At 45.9% G+C, this 12,942-nt stretch overlaps 1 protein-coding gene across 1 annotated transcript in view; it reads left to right on the plus strand.

The window, feature by feature from the left end:
- The first annotated feature begins 301 nt into the window (after positions 1-301).
- LOC149470868 (beta-1-syntrophin-like) overlaps positions 302-12,942 on the plus strand; it is a 60,069-nt gene continuing 47,428 nt past the window's right edge. The window contains exon 1 of the mRNA XM_089659209.1: positions 302-479. Within this exon, the coding sequence (XP_089515335.1) occupies positions 307-479 (173 nt within the window). The 5' untranslated portion in view covers positions 302-306. The remainder of the gene's footprint in view (positions 480-12,942) is intronic.

The following is a 12,942-nucleotide window of genomic DNA, read 5'->3' on the forward strand; positions in this document are numbered from 1 at the left end:
CCGGCAGGCGGGCGGGGTGCCGGTGGGGTGTCGGTGTCCGTCCCTCCTCCCCGGTGTGTCTCCTCCTCCGTGCTGGTCGTCGGTGTGCTCAGTATGGAGGGATGGCGGTAGAAGGCGGGGTGGACGGTTGGTATACAGTTGCGGGGAAGTTGTCGGAGGTCTCCCTGGTGCTGAGCGCGGACCGGTCCGGGGACAACGGGGTGACCAATGGATCGTTCCGGGGCCCCTCCGAGCCCCCCCTGCCCGAGGCCATCGCCAACCAGAAGCGGACGGTGCGGGTGATGGAGCCGGGCGGGCTGGGGATCCATGAAGGGGGGCCGGGAGAACAAGATGCCCGTCCTCATCTCCAAGATCTTCCGCGGGCTGGCCGCCGACCTCACCCACTCCCTCTATGTCGGGGACGCCATCCTCTCCGTCACTGGCACCGACCTCCGGGATGCCACACATGACGAGGGCGGGCAGGGAGGTCACCCTGGAGGGTAAGTACCACCTGTGGCATGGGATGGAGGGGGCATGTATGTGTAGGGGGCATGGGGGGGTAAGTACCACCGATTGGATGGGGGGCATGTATGTGTAGGGGACATGGGGGGTAAGTACCACCGATTTGGATGGGGGGTGTCATGTATGTGTAGGGGACATGGGGGGGTAAGTGCCACCGATTGCATGGGGGGCATGTATGTGTAGGGGACATGGGGGGGTAAGTACCACCTGTGGCATGGGATGGGGGGTGTAATGTATGTGTAGGGGACATGGGGGGGTAAGTACCACCGATTGGATGGGGGGCATGTATGTGTATGGGGCATGGGGGGTAAGTACCACCGATTGGATGGGTGGCATGTATGTGTAGGGGACATGGGGGGGTAAGTACCACCTGTGGCATTAGATGGGGAAGGTGCTATGTATGTGTAGGGGGCATGGGGGGGTAAGTACCACCTGTGGCATGGGATGATGGGGTTCCTTGTATGTGTAGGGGACATGGGGGGGTAAGTACCACCTGTGGCATGGGATGGGGGAGGTGGCATGTATATGTAGGGGACTTGGGGGGGTAAGTACCACCTGTGGCATGGGATGGGAGAGGTGCCATGTATGTGTAGGGGATATGGGGGGGTAAGTGCCACCTATGGCAAGGGATGGGAGAGGTGCCATTTATGTGTAGGGGACTTGGGGGGTAAGTACCACCTGTGGCATGGGATGAGGGGGTTCCATGTATGTGTAGGGGACATGGGGGGGTAAGTACCACCTGTGGCATGGGATGGGAGAGATGCCATGTATGTGTAGGGGACATGGGGGGGTAAGTGCCACCTATGGCAAGGGATGGGAGAGGTGCCATGTATGTGTAGGGGACTTGGGGGGTAAGTACCACCTGTGGCATGGGATGAGGGGGTTCCATGTATGTGTAGGGGACTTGGGGGGTAAGTACCACCTGTGGCATGGGATGAGGGGGTTCCATGTATGTGTAGGGGACATGGGGGGGTAAGTACCACCTGTGGCATGGGATGAGGGGGTTCCATGTATGTGTAGGGGACATGGGGGGGTAAGTACTACCTGTGGCATGGGATGAGGAGGTTCCATGTATGTGTAGGGGACATGGGGGGGTAAGTGCCACCTGTGGCATGGGATGAGGGGGTTCCATGTATGTGTAGGGGACATGGGGGGGGGGGGGTAAGTACTACCTGTGGCATGGGATGAGGAGGTTCCATGTATGTGTAGGGGACATGGGGGGGGGTAAGTACTACCTGTGGCATGGGATGAGGAGGTTCCATGTATGTGTAGGGGACATGGGGGGGTAAGTACCACCTGTGGCATGGGATGAGGAGGTTCCATGTATGTGTAGGGGACATGGGGGGGTAAGTGCCACCTGCAGATAATTATACAATTAGTTTCCTGTTCTTTTAATTCATCTTGAAGCTCATTGTAATACAATTTTGATAAATGACATCATTAATTCTACATAATAGTGTTTGAACTTTTGTGTTTGATAATAATCTGTTCATTGGAAAGTATCATTTTGTAAAATAAACAAAGTGTGTTATTTTTCCTTTTTTAGGTCAATTAAGAAAAAGCAAACCATTGACCCGATCTTCCCTGTTTTTATTCCATATTTAGATTCTGTTTTTGAAGTGGTTGTAAACCCTTACATATACCCAGTGATACACAGAGATGAAACAAATCCTCCTACATACGTTGTATTTGTTTATCTGCAGCTCCCTCTTCTCTACAGCTGTTCATAGTGCAGAATTAATAAAGCTTGTTTGAGATTTCAGAAAACAGGGGGCATGGAGCTGAAGTTACTCTTCAGAGCTCAGTGAGAAGAGCTGTGAGAGCTGATTGTAGGGAAAGGAAGGGACCCCCCCCCCTTCACACAGAACACAAGAACAGAGCTGAGGCTGTCAATCATAGGCTGTGTGCTGAAGCTCTCTCCCCATCACCATTTTTGTATTGGTGTCAGGAACACCTGTCAGAAGTAACTCAGAAGTGGTCATTTCTGGCAGTAGAACCATTTTATGAATTTCAGCGATTTCTCAAACAAAAAAAGAAACTAAGCAAATTAGCAAAAAGCAGAAGTTATTTAGGGGCACTGAAGGGTTATTTTTGTATTTTTTTTTTGGTTGAGAACTTTATATATTTTTGCTGAAAGATTTGATCAATGACTTATTTTTATCCTGTAACCGTATGTGCTAAACTCAACCCCCCCCCCCCCCCGTTGTGGCACCGTTATTTTTTGCTCCTGTAGTTCATCTGCGGCCATTCCGGGTTCTACAACCACCTTCGCTTGTCTATGTCAGTCACTTGGGTTGAATGTTACCTTTTCCTGACTTGTCCAGGCTGTGATTGATATCCTTTCTTATAATGCAAATATTTGATGAATTTGGGTGTTTTCTCAGAACATGTTTCAAAGTAGTAAAAAGGAAATGAAATAAAATAGGAAAAAGCAGAAGTTTTTTGGGGGCACTGAAGGTTATTTTTGGACCGTGAGAGCAATTTTATGTAGGGGGGTTTCAAGACTCAAAGTCCCATTGATAAGTGGCGTATCCCAGTATTTCTTGACGTTGTTTCAGTCGCGGCTCCCTTTAAAACTATGCAGAATGTCGGCATCTCAGTGTAAAAATGTACTGTAAGTGTTATTTATCAATGTGACATCCATGCCTGGGATGATGCAGACAACCACCTTGATGATATGAACTTCACAGTTCCCCCATCACATCAGAGACCCCCATCACATCAGAGACCCCCATCACATCAGGGTTCCCAAATCAAGTCAGAAGTTATCCCATCACATCAGAGTCACCTTTTCACATCAGAGACCCCCATCATGTCAGAAGTCCCCCTATCACATCAGAGTCACCGCTTTTCATCAGAGACCCCCATCACATAAGAGTGCCCCCATCATGTCATATGTCCCCCCCTATCACACCCCTGCCCTCATCTCATCAGAGTCACCCCTTCACATCAGAGAACCCCATTATATCAGAATTCCCCAATCATGTCAAATGCCCCCTCATCACATCAAAGTCACTCCTTCACATCTGAAACCCCCCCCAATCTCATCAGAGTCACCCCTTCACATCAGAGACCCTCTCCATCTCATCATAGTCACTTCTTCACATCAAGGGACCCCCCCCCATCTCATAAGAGTCATCCCTTCACATCAGAGACCCCCAATATATCAGAATTCCCCAATCATGTCAAATGCCCCCTCATCACATCAAAGTCACCCCTTCACACCTGAGACCCCCCCCCCATCTCATCAGAGACCCTCTCCATCTCATCATAGTCACTTATTCACATCTGAGACCCCCTCCCCATCTCATCATAGTCACCCCTTCACATCAGAGACCCCCAATATATCAGAATTCCCCAATCATGTCAAATGCCCCCTCATCACATCAAAGTCACCCCTTCCTTAATGCTAGAGGTCCCTGTCATGTCAGGGCCCCCCATACATCAGAGGCCCCCTATTCACAAGAGCCCCCATCAAAGCATTGTCACTCTTGTGCATAAAAGACCCCTATACATGAATACCCCATCACGCAGCCCTCCCAATCAGAGAACCCCTCCCAGTCACACAGTCCCCTCTTCACTTCAGAGCCCTACCTTTTTGCTCCAGTAGCACAGCCGAGAGCAGAAAGTGGAGGAGACTGACTTCCATCTTCTCCTGAAAGCTGGGGGTGGCCCTGCATGGTGCCTGCCATAGGTCAGAGTCATGGTTTGCTGGCAGGCTGGCTGCCACCACCATAATAATGAATGGTGCCGAGCATCCTGGCCCTAGAGTGCCATTGGTTGTTATTGGGCTGGTGGCCAGTTCATCTGCACCATGACAGCTTATGACACTGATCCAGGACAAAGTGGGTCCAATGTTTGTGACATCCTGGGGAGCCCAGATGGCACCCTGGGTGCCAAACACTGGTACAGTATATCATAAATAGGCAACATGGGTTTAAAAGCCTGTAAAGATGTATTCACTCGTGAAACAATCAAACCCCAAACAAGAAAAATGGTATACCAGATCTTTACTTTACAAATGAAGAAGCAATATATATTTTTAAATAGTACTGAGTCCTCCTTTGAGATTGCTAACTGATATCACTGTCCAAATAGACAATTTGTCAGACTGTCACCATCTCCCTCCTCATCTTTTCTGACTGTTTTTCACTACTGGTAGCATGAGGCGATACCAGGAACCTACAGAGGTTGCACAAGCAGTCCAGTTCCTCCAGGATGGCACATGAATACGTTCCATTGCCAGAAGGTTTGCTTTGTCTCCCAGCACAGTCTCAAGAGCATAGAGGCACCATAGAGCTCGATTGGCATTTGCCATTGAACACCAGAATTGGCAGGTCTGCCACTGGCGCCCTGTGCTTTTCACAGATGAGAGCAGGTTCACCCTGTGATAGATGTGAAAGGGCCTGGAGAAGCCGTGGAGAACATTATGCTGCCTGTAACATCGTTCAACATGACCATCTTGGTGGTGTGTCAGTGATGGTCTGGGGAAGCATATCCATGGAGGGACGCACAGACCTCTACAGGTTAGACAATGGCACCCTGACTGCCATTTGGTATTGGCATGCAATCCTTGGACCCATTGTCAGACCCTACACTGGTGCAGTGGGTCCTGGCTTCCTCCTGGTGCACGACAATGCCCGGCATCATGTGGTGAGGGTATGCAGGCAGTTCCTGGAGGATGAAGGAATTGATGGCATTGAATGGCCCCCATGCTCACCTGACCTAAATCCAATATAAAACTTCTGGGTTATCATGTTTCGGTCCATCTGACGCCGCCAGGTTGCACCTCAGACTGTCCAGGAGCTCAGTAATGCCCTGGTCCAGATCTGGGAGGAAATACACCTGGACACCATCATCGGCTCATTAGAAGCATGCCCTGACGTTGTCAGGCATACATACGAGCACGTGGGGGCCATACAAACTACTGAGGACCGTTTCGAGTTGCTGCAATGAAATTTTAGCAAAATGGACTAGCCTGCTGCATCATTTTTTCACTTTAATTTTCAGGGTATCTTTGAATTCAGTCCTCTGTAGGTCGATCATTTTCATTTCCATCAAACGATGGGGCATCCTTACGTTCCTAACACATTACCTAGTCCATGTCAATATAGATATCCAGCATGATATTTTTCTCCATTGAGAACTGACGTGTTTTCAAAGTGTAACTTTCATTTTTTTGAGCAGTGTATATGCGTCAGACCCCCTCCTGGCACTTCTGCTATTTGCTCTTGTACGCCTGGGCCTCTTTGAAGTGAACCTGTGTTTGTCCATGCAGGACACAGCAACATGTTCACTTTGGCTTCATACATATGGCTGTACAAGAGCCGTACATCGTGACGTCACCACCTCACCCCTCCAGTTGTCCAATCATAGAACACATTGCATTCATTCAGAAAATGCAAAGCATTCTCTGAATGGTGCCCATGCTAAGTGACTTACCTCCTGTGTTCACAATGCATAAGGCTGGATACCCTGAATGGGACCCAGAAGAAAGTGGGGTACTGGTGTGTACTTCAGTGATTTCCACCTTCTAGGAGGATTGTCCAGGTAATGTATGCATAGATACACTGATCCAAGCTGGAACTTTGTATAAAATAGCAATACCTGGAATCCTATTTAAAAGAGAAGTATTGGAAACTTTTTTTTTACATCATACTTACAGTACGTAGGTGTACCTAGAAAGTGCAGAACAAACTGCAGTCCTGTGATCCATAGGTGAAGTGCAGCCAAAAGAGCTTTGGCTGTAGTTCTCCTTTAACCACCTGAAGACCAAGCCTATTCTGACACTTCTCTCCAACATCTAAAAATCTGTAATGTTTGCCAGAAAAATAACTAGAATCACCAGATATTTTCTATATTTTGAAACCGAAGCCCTAGAGAATAAAATGGTGGTTGTTGCAATTGTTTATGTCACACAGTATTTACACAGAGGTTTTTTGGAAACATTTTTTTTTAGTAATGCCCATGTTGAGGGTTAGGTCCCAAAAAAATTTTAATTCGGAAACCGTAATGAGTTTCCCTGCGAATGGTCTGGCAAGGTTTGAATTTGGGTTGGCGGCGATAAATGTTTGTGCATATAAAATGCTTTGTTCCACAGTCAATGCATACAGATCTTCTGTGAAAAACAGCTGCAAAAAATAAAGGGGAGTAGTTAAATTTGCAATTTCCACCTGAATTCCAGGTTGGGTAGGGAATGGGGGAAGTACGGGTGCTGCAGAATTTGTGGGCTGCCAATCTGGATTTGCAAGCACGTCTGGAAGGATACTAGGGGCTCTACGGGCCTGTGTGCAAATCCCGGGCTAATCCCGTTAACGCTGCATTTTTTGGGGATGCTTTACTAATGTGAATGCTGGTTAAGTGCTGATCTGATCAAAGATGTTGATCCGTTCAGACACTATACTAACAATGGAGGTTTGTGTATGAGCGTGTTCCTGGCAATCAAGGGGTTAAATGTGATGACTGGTGTACTGATGGGCAATCTGATGCTATCTGGGAGGGGCGTGAAAACCACAGGAGTACAAATCACGTGTGTGTATATATATGTGATTTTGCACACCTGTGCCGCCCTGTAGCAGTATTTCTGCTATAGGGCGGTCAGGAAGCGGCTACATAAGCGGTTTGTGTTATGGTGCTACATCACTTTAACTGACAATTGCACGGTCATGCAACGCTGCACCAAAATGAAATTTACATCCTTTTTCCCCCCATGAATTGGGCTTTCTTTCGGTAGTATTGATCGCCTGTGCATTTTTTGTGTTTTGCGTTATAAAAAAAAAACAACAATTTTGAGAAAAAAAAACAATATTTTGGACTCTTTGCTATAAAACATGTCTAGTAAAAAAATTAAAATCAAATTTCATCATACATTTATGCCAAAATGTATTCTGCGACATGTCTTTGCTAAAACAAAATTCCAATACGTGTAAATTAATTGGTTTACGTGAAAGTTATAGCGTTTACAAATGGCGGTACAGAACTGAATTTTTTTTTTGTATACTAATAATAGTGGCAATCAGTAACTTATGGCGGCAATCAGTGACCTATGGCGGGACTGCGGCGGACATTCTGACACTGGGGGGAAATGACTTGGGGTCACTGACATCCCCAGTGACACCAATACAGTGATCAGTGCAAAAAAAAAGCACTGACACTGTAGTAATGGCACTGGGGAGGAAGGGGTTAACATTTTTAGGCATTCAAAGCGTTAACTGTGTGAAGGGAGTGTTTTAGTAGTGGGCGGGGGGGGGGGGGGGGGGGTGTTCTTCACAGGAACACACTGTCCTGGAAAGCTAAGCTCTGCTCTCCGGAACAGTGTGCTGAAAACTGACAGGGAGCAGAGCTGCATTGAAAACACTGCAACTGTGCTTCGTGTCAGTGTTTGCCGGTAATTGCCGGGATCCGGTGGCTAATCACCGGCCGGGACCCAGTAATTGACACCCGCGGCCGCGATCGGTGCCGCGGGCAGGGCGGTCGCACACGCTCCTTACCATGTAAACAGGATGATGTTTATAAACGTCATCGTGCCTACAGGGGCCACTTTGCCGCAGTAAATGTACTGTGGGCGGTCCCCTGGTGGTTAAGCAGGCATGTCGCCGATCCCAAATAAATGGACAACCTTGACTTGCCCTCATGTGGAGGCGCCTCTGTGAAGGATTTGGAAAACATTTCAGGCTTTTTTCTGCCTGGCCAAGTGCATGACACGCCGAGAACGAGACGGTCCGTTTGTGTCTCCCCGTTACCAACAACTGTCCTCAGATGCAGCGAACATACTAATCAGAGAACGCCGTAGGTCTTATGTCTGAAGCCCCGAAATACCGATCCATTCGTGCTCTCTAGCAATCAATTGGGAGAAATTCTTTGCGGTTCTCTAGGCTGGTGATGGGAGCTGCTCGGCGGCAGCTATCTGGGATCACAGCTATTACCTGGGACACAGTAAAAACTCCCATAGACTGTAATGACATCTGGCAGATGAGGTCTGGGAATGCATACAACTCGGGGATTACCTGGACCATTTCTTTTTAATATGAAGACGCAGGAAAGTCATATCGCTGAAATTCAGAGATCGCAGGAGGGAGGGGTCAGAGGGACGTGGAATTAGTGAGAAATAGTCTATTATTGGATTTGGAGAAATACGCTATTTATTGTAGACTGGATCCTTTTCACTTTCATGATAATTAAAGGAAAGTTGTACGGAGTTTCTCTAAAATTGCAAGTCACCTGATTGTTCTACTGATCTGTTGTCTTCAGTACTCTAAAATTAGAATCCCTGATCTGCATAAAAGTTCAAAGTGGAACTAAACTGTATCTGAGCACCATAAACTGAGAGCGCGATTTCATCCATTTTTAATATTCACCGCAAGCCCACCCATCCATCTATGTCTCCGTGCTTTATTTTGTTGAGAAATCACTTTGAGAAACACCTTTTTAGATTTCCAGCTGTGGCCATCTTGAGTAAGTGCAGAAGATTCATGTAGCTTCTACTTCCTGGAATCCATCTGCCATTAGCTCAGGCATGCAAACAGGAGGATGTGCTTGACTGAGAAAGTCCCCACTCCTCGCCTCCAGATGAAAGGAAAAAAATGCCCATGAAGACTCCTGGGATCTATGACATCACAATGGCCCAGAAACCGGAAGCAACTCAAGAAATGTAAACAAAAAAGTTTAAAACAAGTAAATAGGAAGGTATATTCTATCTATCTATCTAGCAGTAAAAGGATTAAAAATAGGTAATGTTGATTAAGAGAGAGAGTTTAGCTTCGCTTTAATTTTGGGCTAAAGTTTTATTTGTAAAAATGCAGTCTGCATCTCTTGTGTCATGTCCGCAGTCTTTGACCATCTCTTGTATCCTGTCCGCAGTCTCTGATCATCTCTTGTATCATGTCCGCAGTCTCTGACCATCTCTTGCATCATGTCTGCAGTCTCTGACCATCTCTTGCATCATGTCCGCAGTCTCTGACCATCTCTTGTATCATGTCCGCAGTCTCTGACCATCTCTTGTATCATGTCCGCAGTCTCTGATCATCTCTTGTATCATGTCCGCAGTCTCTGATCATCTCTTGTATCATGTCCGCAGTCTCTGATCATCTCTTGTATCATGTCCGCAGTCTCTGACCATCTCTTGTATCCTGTCCGCAGTCTCTGACCATCTCTTGCATCATGTCTGCAGTCTCTGATCATCTCTTGTATCATGTCCACATTCTCTGATCATGTCTTGCTTCATGTCCACAGTCTCTGACCATCTTTTGTATCATGTCCGCACACTCTGACCATCTCACAGCCACCCCCTGACAACAAAACAAGAGGTCTTTACAAAATCTTTATTGTCATTTTACCAGCTTGACCTCCATAGTCCTGTCACATATTAATAAATGGCGGCCTTGCCTATTCCTGAGACAGGACCTTGGAGCTTACAGCTAAAATCCATAGCCCACTTTTACTTAAAGAAGAACTCTGGGCAAAACCTTCATTACATGTCCTTGCTGATTTCCTACCTTCACTGAATATGTCTTCCATCTTCTGGTTCATTCAGTAGTTGCTGTGAAATAATCTTTTCATTTTCAATTCAAACCGTTAATGTTCCTTGGTTTCCTGTTTGTAAGAGCGGTGGCTGCTATGCCACTGGTCTTGGCACATCCCTTCTGTAGTTCTTTCTCCAGGAAGCAGTGATGTAATTCAGCCCCACTTGCAGTGGTGGGCAGACCGAGACTCTCAGATACATTCAACATGTACAGGCCTAGTGTACCCGCCCACATTCACTACAATTCCCTGTGGTTGATGGGAACTGTAGTTTCCTTTTACTGCAGAGAGAGGAGAGGATATGATGTAATCCCGGCTGTTACTCCTCCTCCTTGGTACAGAAGATACTGTTATCTTTTGAATTACAGAGATGAGGTCATGAAAATTCAATTAGACTTTTCTCCTAAATGGTAAAGCTTCTCAACATTTTATTATCTGTTTAGTGTTTTGTGTAGGGTGGTGTACTAATGGGTGATTTTTATGCCTATCCCGGAGTTCTTCTTTAAGTGCGACCCTTTTAAAATGTCAAGGACTGCACTTGAGGCTCTTCGTATTAAGCAAGTTGACCACCACCGGAATAAATGGGTCCGCATGGAGTAACTACTTCAAGTGTTTGTTCACCTTCTCATTCTGTTCATATTTTCTGGAAAGGTGAACCAACCCTTTAAGGAGCCTGTAGCAGCAATCAGTCTGGTAGGATTGCACATTGCTCCATCCATGTGTGCTATGATCCATTGCTTTGGAATACCGATAGCTATTGGTGGAGCTCACCACCAAGCAAACCATCGTAAACGAGATGGTGAATGCATCTGGCCATACACCAGGATGTTCGTTTGAAAATGTTCTCTTTGGGTGTTGATTTGAATTTCCAAAGAGTAGTGGGTTCAAATCAATGTTTGTTTTCAAATGTAGTGATGAGAAAATTCGAAGGATCAGGATGGAAGGTTGCTTTAAATAAATTACCTTCTAACAGAGAATGCGGATTTTGTTCAGGAAATTACATTTCGTTCCAAAACTGAGTGTTAAAAGGAAGAGAAATTTTGAAGTCGGATGTTCGCACGGTCAACACATGTACAAAGGATTTGCAGATGAACGTTTGAAAATCTACTAGTGTATAGCCAGCTTTACTGCTCTCCAGCCAACCAGGTTGGATGGGTTGACTGCCTTCTTCCTCATCTCAAACAATGGTTCTTCCCACCACGCTGGCTATCATGTCGCCGCAGGATGCCTGGACCACCATTTCCAAATATATATATAAAAAAAAAATTGCCTTCAGTTATGACTGCGATCTCTTCTACAGGAGGAGGGATGACTGCCCCCCTCCCCCGCCACCAATTCCTTTCCTGGGCTCTCTCATTCCATTGGGGATCCTGGGACCGCTCCAACTGGCAGCACCGACTTCAATACACACAGAGAAAGGAGCTGATGTAGTTCCTCCCTCTCTGTGGGATCATGAAATGGAAGCGACAAGGATTTTGTCAATTTTGGTTCTGGTTCTGTGTTTACTGGGCAGTTGCCGACCAGCTACTGTGCAGACCAATATGTGTCTGATCAGCTGCATTGGAGGCCAGAGGAGAGATCTGGGGTCTGATAGAGCCAGATGTCTCCATAAAGAGGACCTGTCATAGCCCATGCTGTCACAAGGGATGTTGTACATCCCTTGTGATAGCAATAAAGTTAATTTATAAAAAAAAAAGGGAGAGTTAAAAAAAAGTTTAAAATAAATAAATAATTAAAAACACATTTTAAAGTGGCCCTACCCCCGTGCTCATGTGCAAATGCATACACATATGTAAATCCAGCAGCCATATGTAAATGGTGATCACACCATACATGTGAGGTATCACCACGAACGTCAGAACAAGAACAATAATTCCAGCACCAGACCTCCTGCATCACTCTAAACTAGTAACCTGTAGAGGCTTTTAAAGTGTCACCTGTGGAGATTTTTAGGTACCGTAGTTTGTAGATGTTCCACGAGTGTACTGCACAGTCTATTCCAAATCAAAACAAAAAGAAAAATGTTTCAAATTTGTTATTACTTTCCAAAAAGTGAAGAAAAAGGAATATTTGGCTGTTCAAAAAAAAAAACATGACTTGTTGAAGTATTTGGATGTGTTCAATCTGATCCATGATCCCTGGTATGCGATAAATAAGCCCAAGACCATAGTATGAGACATATCCCCATATCATGATGCTTGCACCACCATGCTTCACTGTCTTCACAGTGTACTGTGGCTTGAATTCAGTGTTTGGGGGTCGTCTGACAAACTGTCTGCAGCAGATCCAAAAAGAACAATCTTGCTTTCATCAGTCTACAAAATGTTGCTCCATTTCTCTTTTGCCAGTCAATATGTTCTTTGGTAAATTGTAAGCTCTTCAGCACCAGTCGTTTTTCCAACAATGGGACTTGAGGAGGCTTCATGCCGATAAATAATATATAGTTGCAAGTGCACTAAAAGCTGCTAAGCACTCAGGTAACCAATAAAACCTCAAACAGACAAATTATATTATAGTGCAGCGCTAAAATATATAGACAAAAATGACCAATAAAATGCAATCACTGTATAAAATAGTTCATATGATAGCTGGTGTCATAAAACGTGAATCCTGTATTCAACTGGAAGTTGGTGCTTGTGCAGTCAAAAATGATAAGAATGCGCACTCACCAGAGCGCATGATAAAATGCGCATTTATATGTAAATATCCTGATGTCACCGAAGGTTATCAAGGTCTGGTCAGGAATGGAGTAGAATCCCTCACTGAGTGTGCCTGGATCTTGTAGCCTCTGGTGTGTGATGGAAAGGTAACCGGGGTCCCTGTAAGGGATGGACAGGTCAGCTCACCAGGTATATGGAAATCCTACTGCGAGTCCTGCGAATCTGTAAAGTAATCCATTAATAAAATAGATCGGGAACGTAT

The sequence above is a fragment of the Staurois parvus genome, unplaced genomic scaffold, assembly GCF_062004578.1.
Source record: "Staurois parvus isolate SC_StPar_1 unplaced genomic scaffold, SC_StPar_1.0 ptg000030l, whole genome shotgun sequence".
In the NCBI taxonomy this organism is placed as follows: domain Eukaryota; kingdom Metazoa; phylum Chordata; class Amphibia; order Anura; family Ranidae; genus Staurois; species Staurois parvus.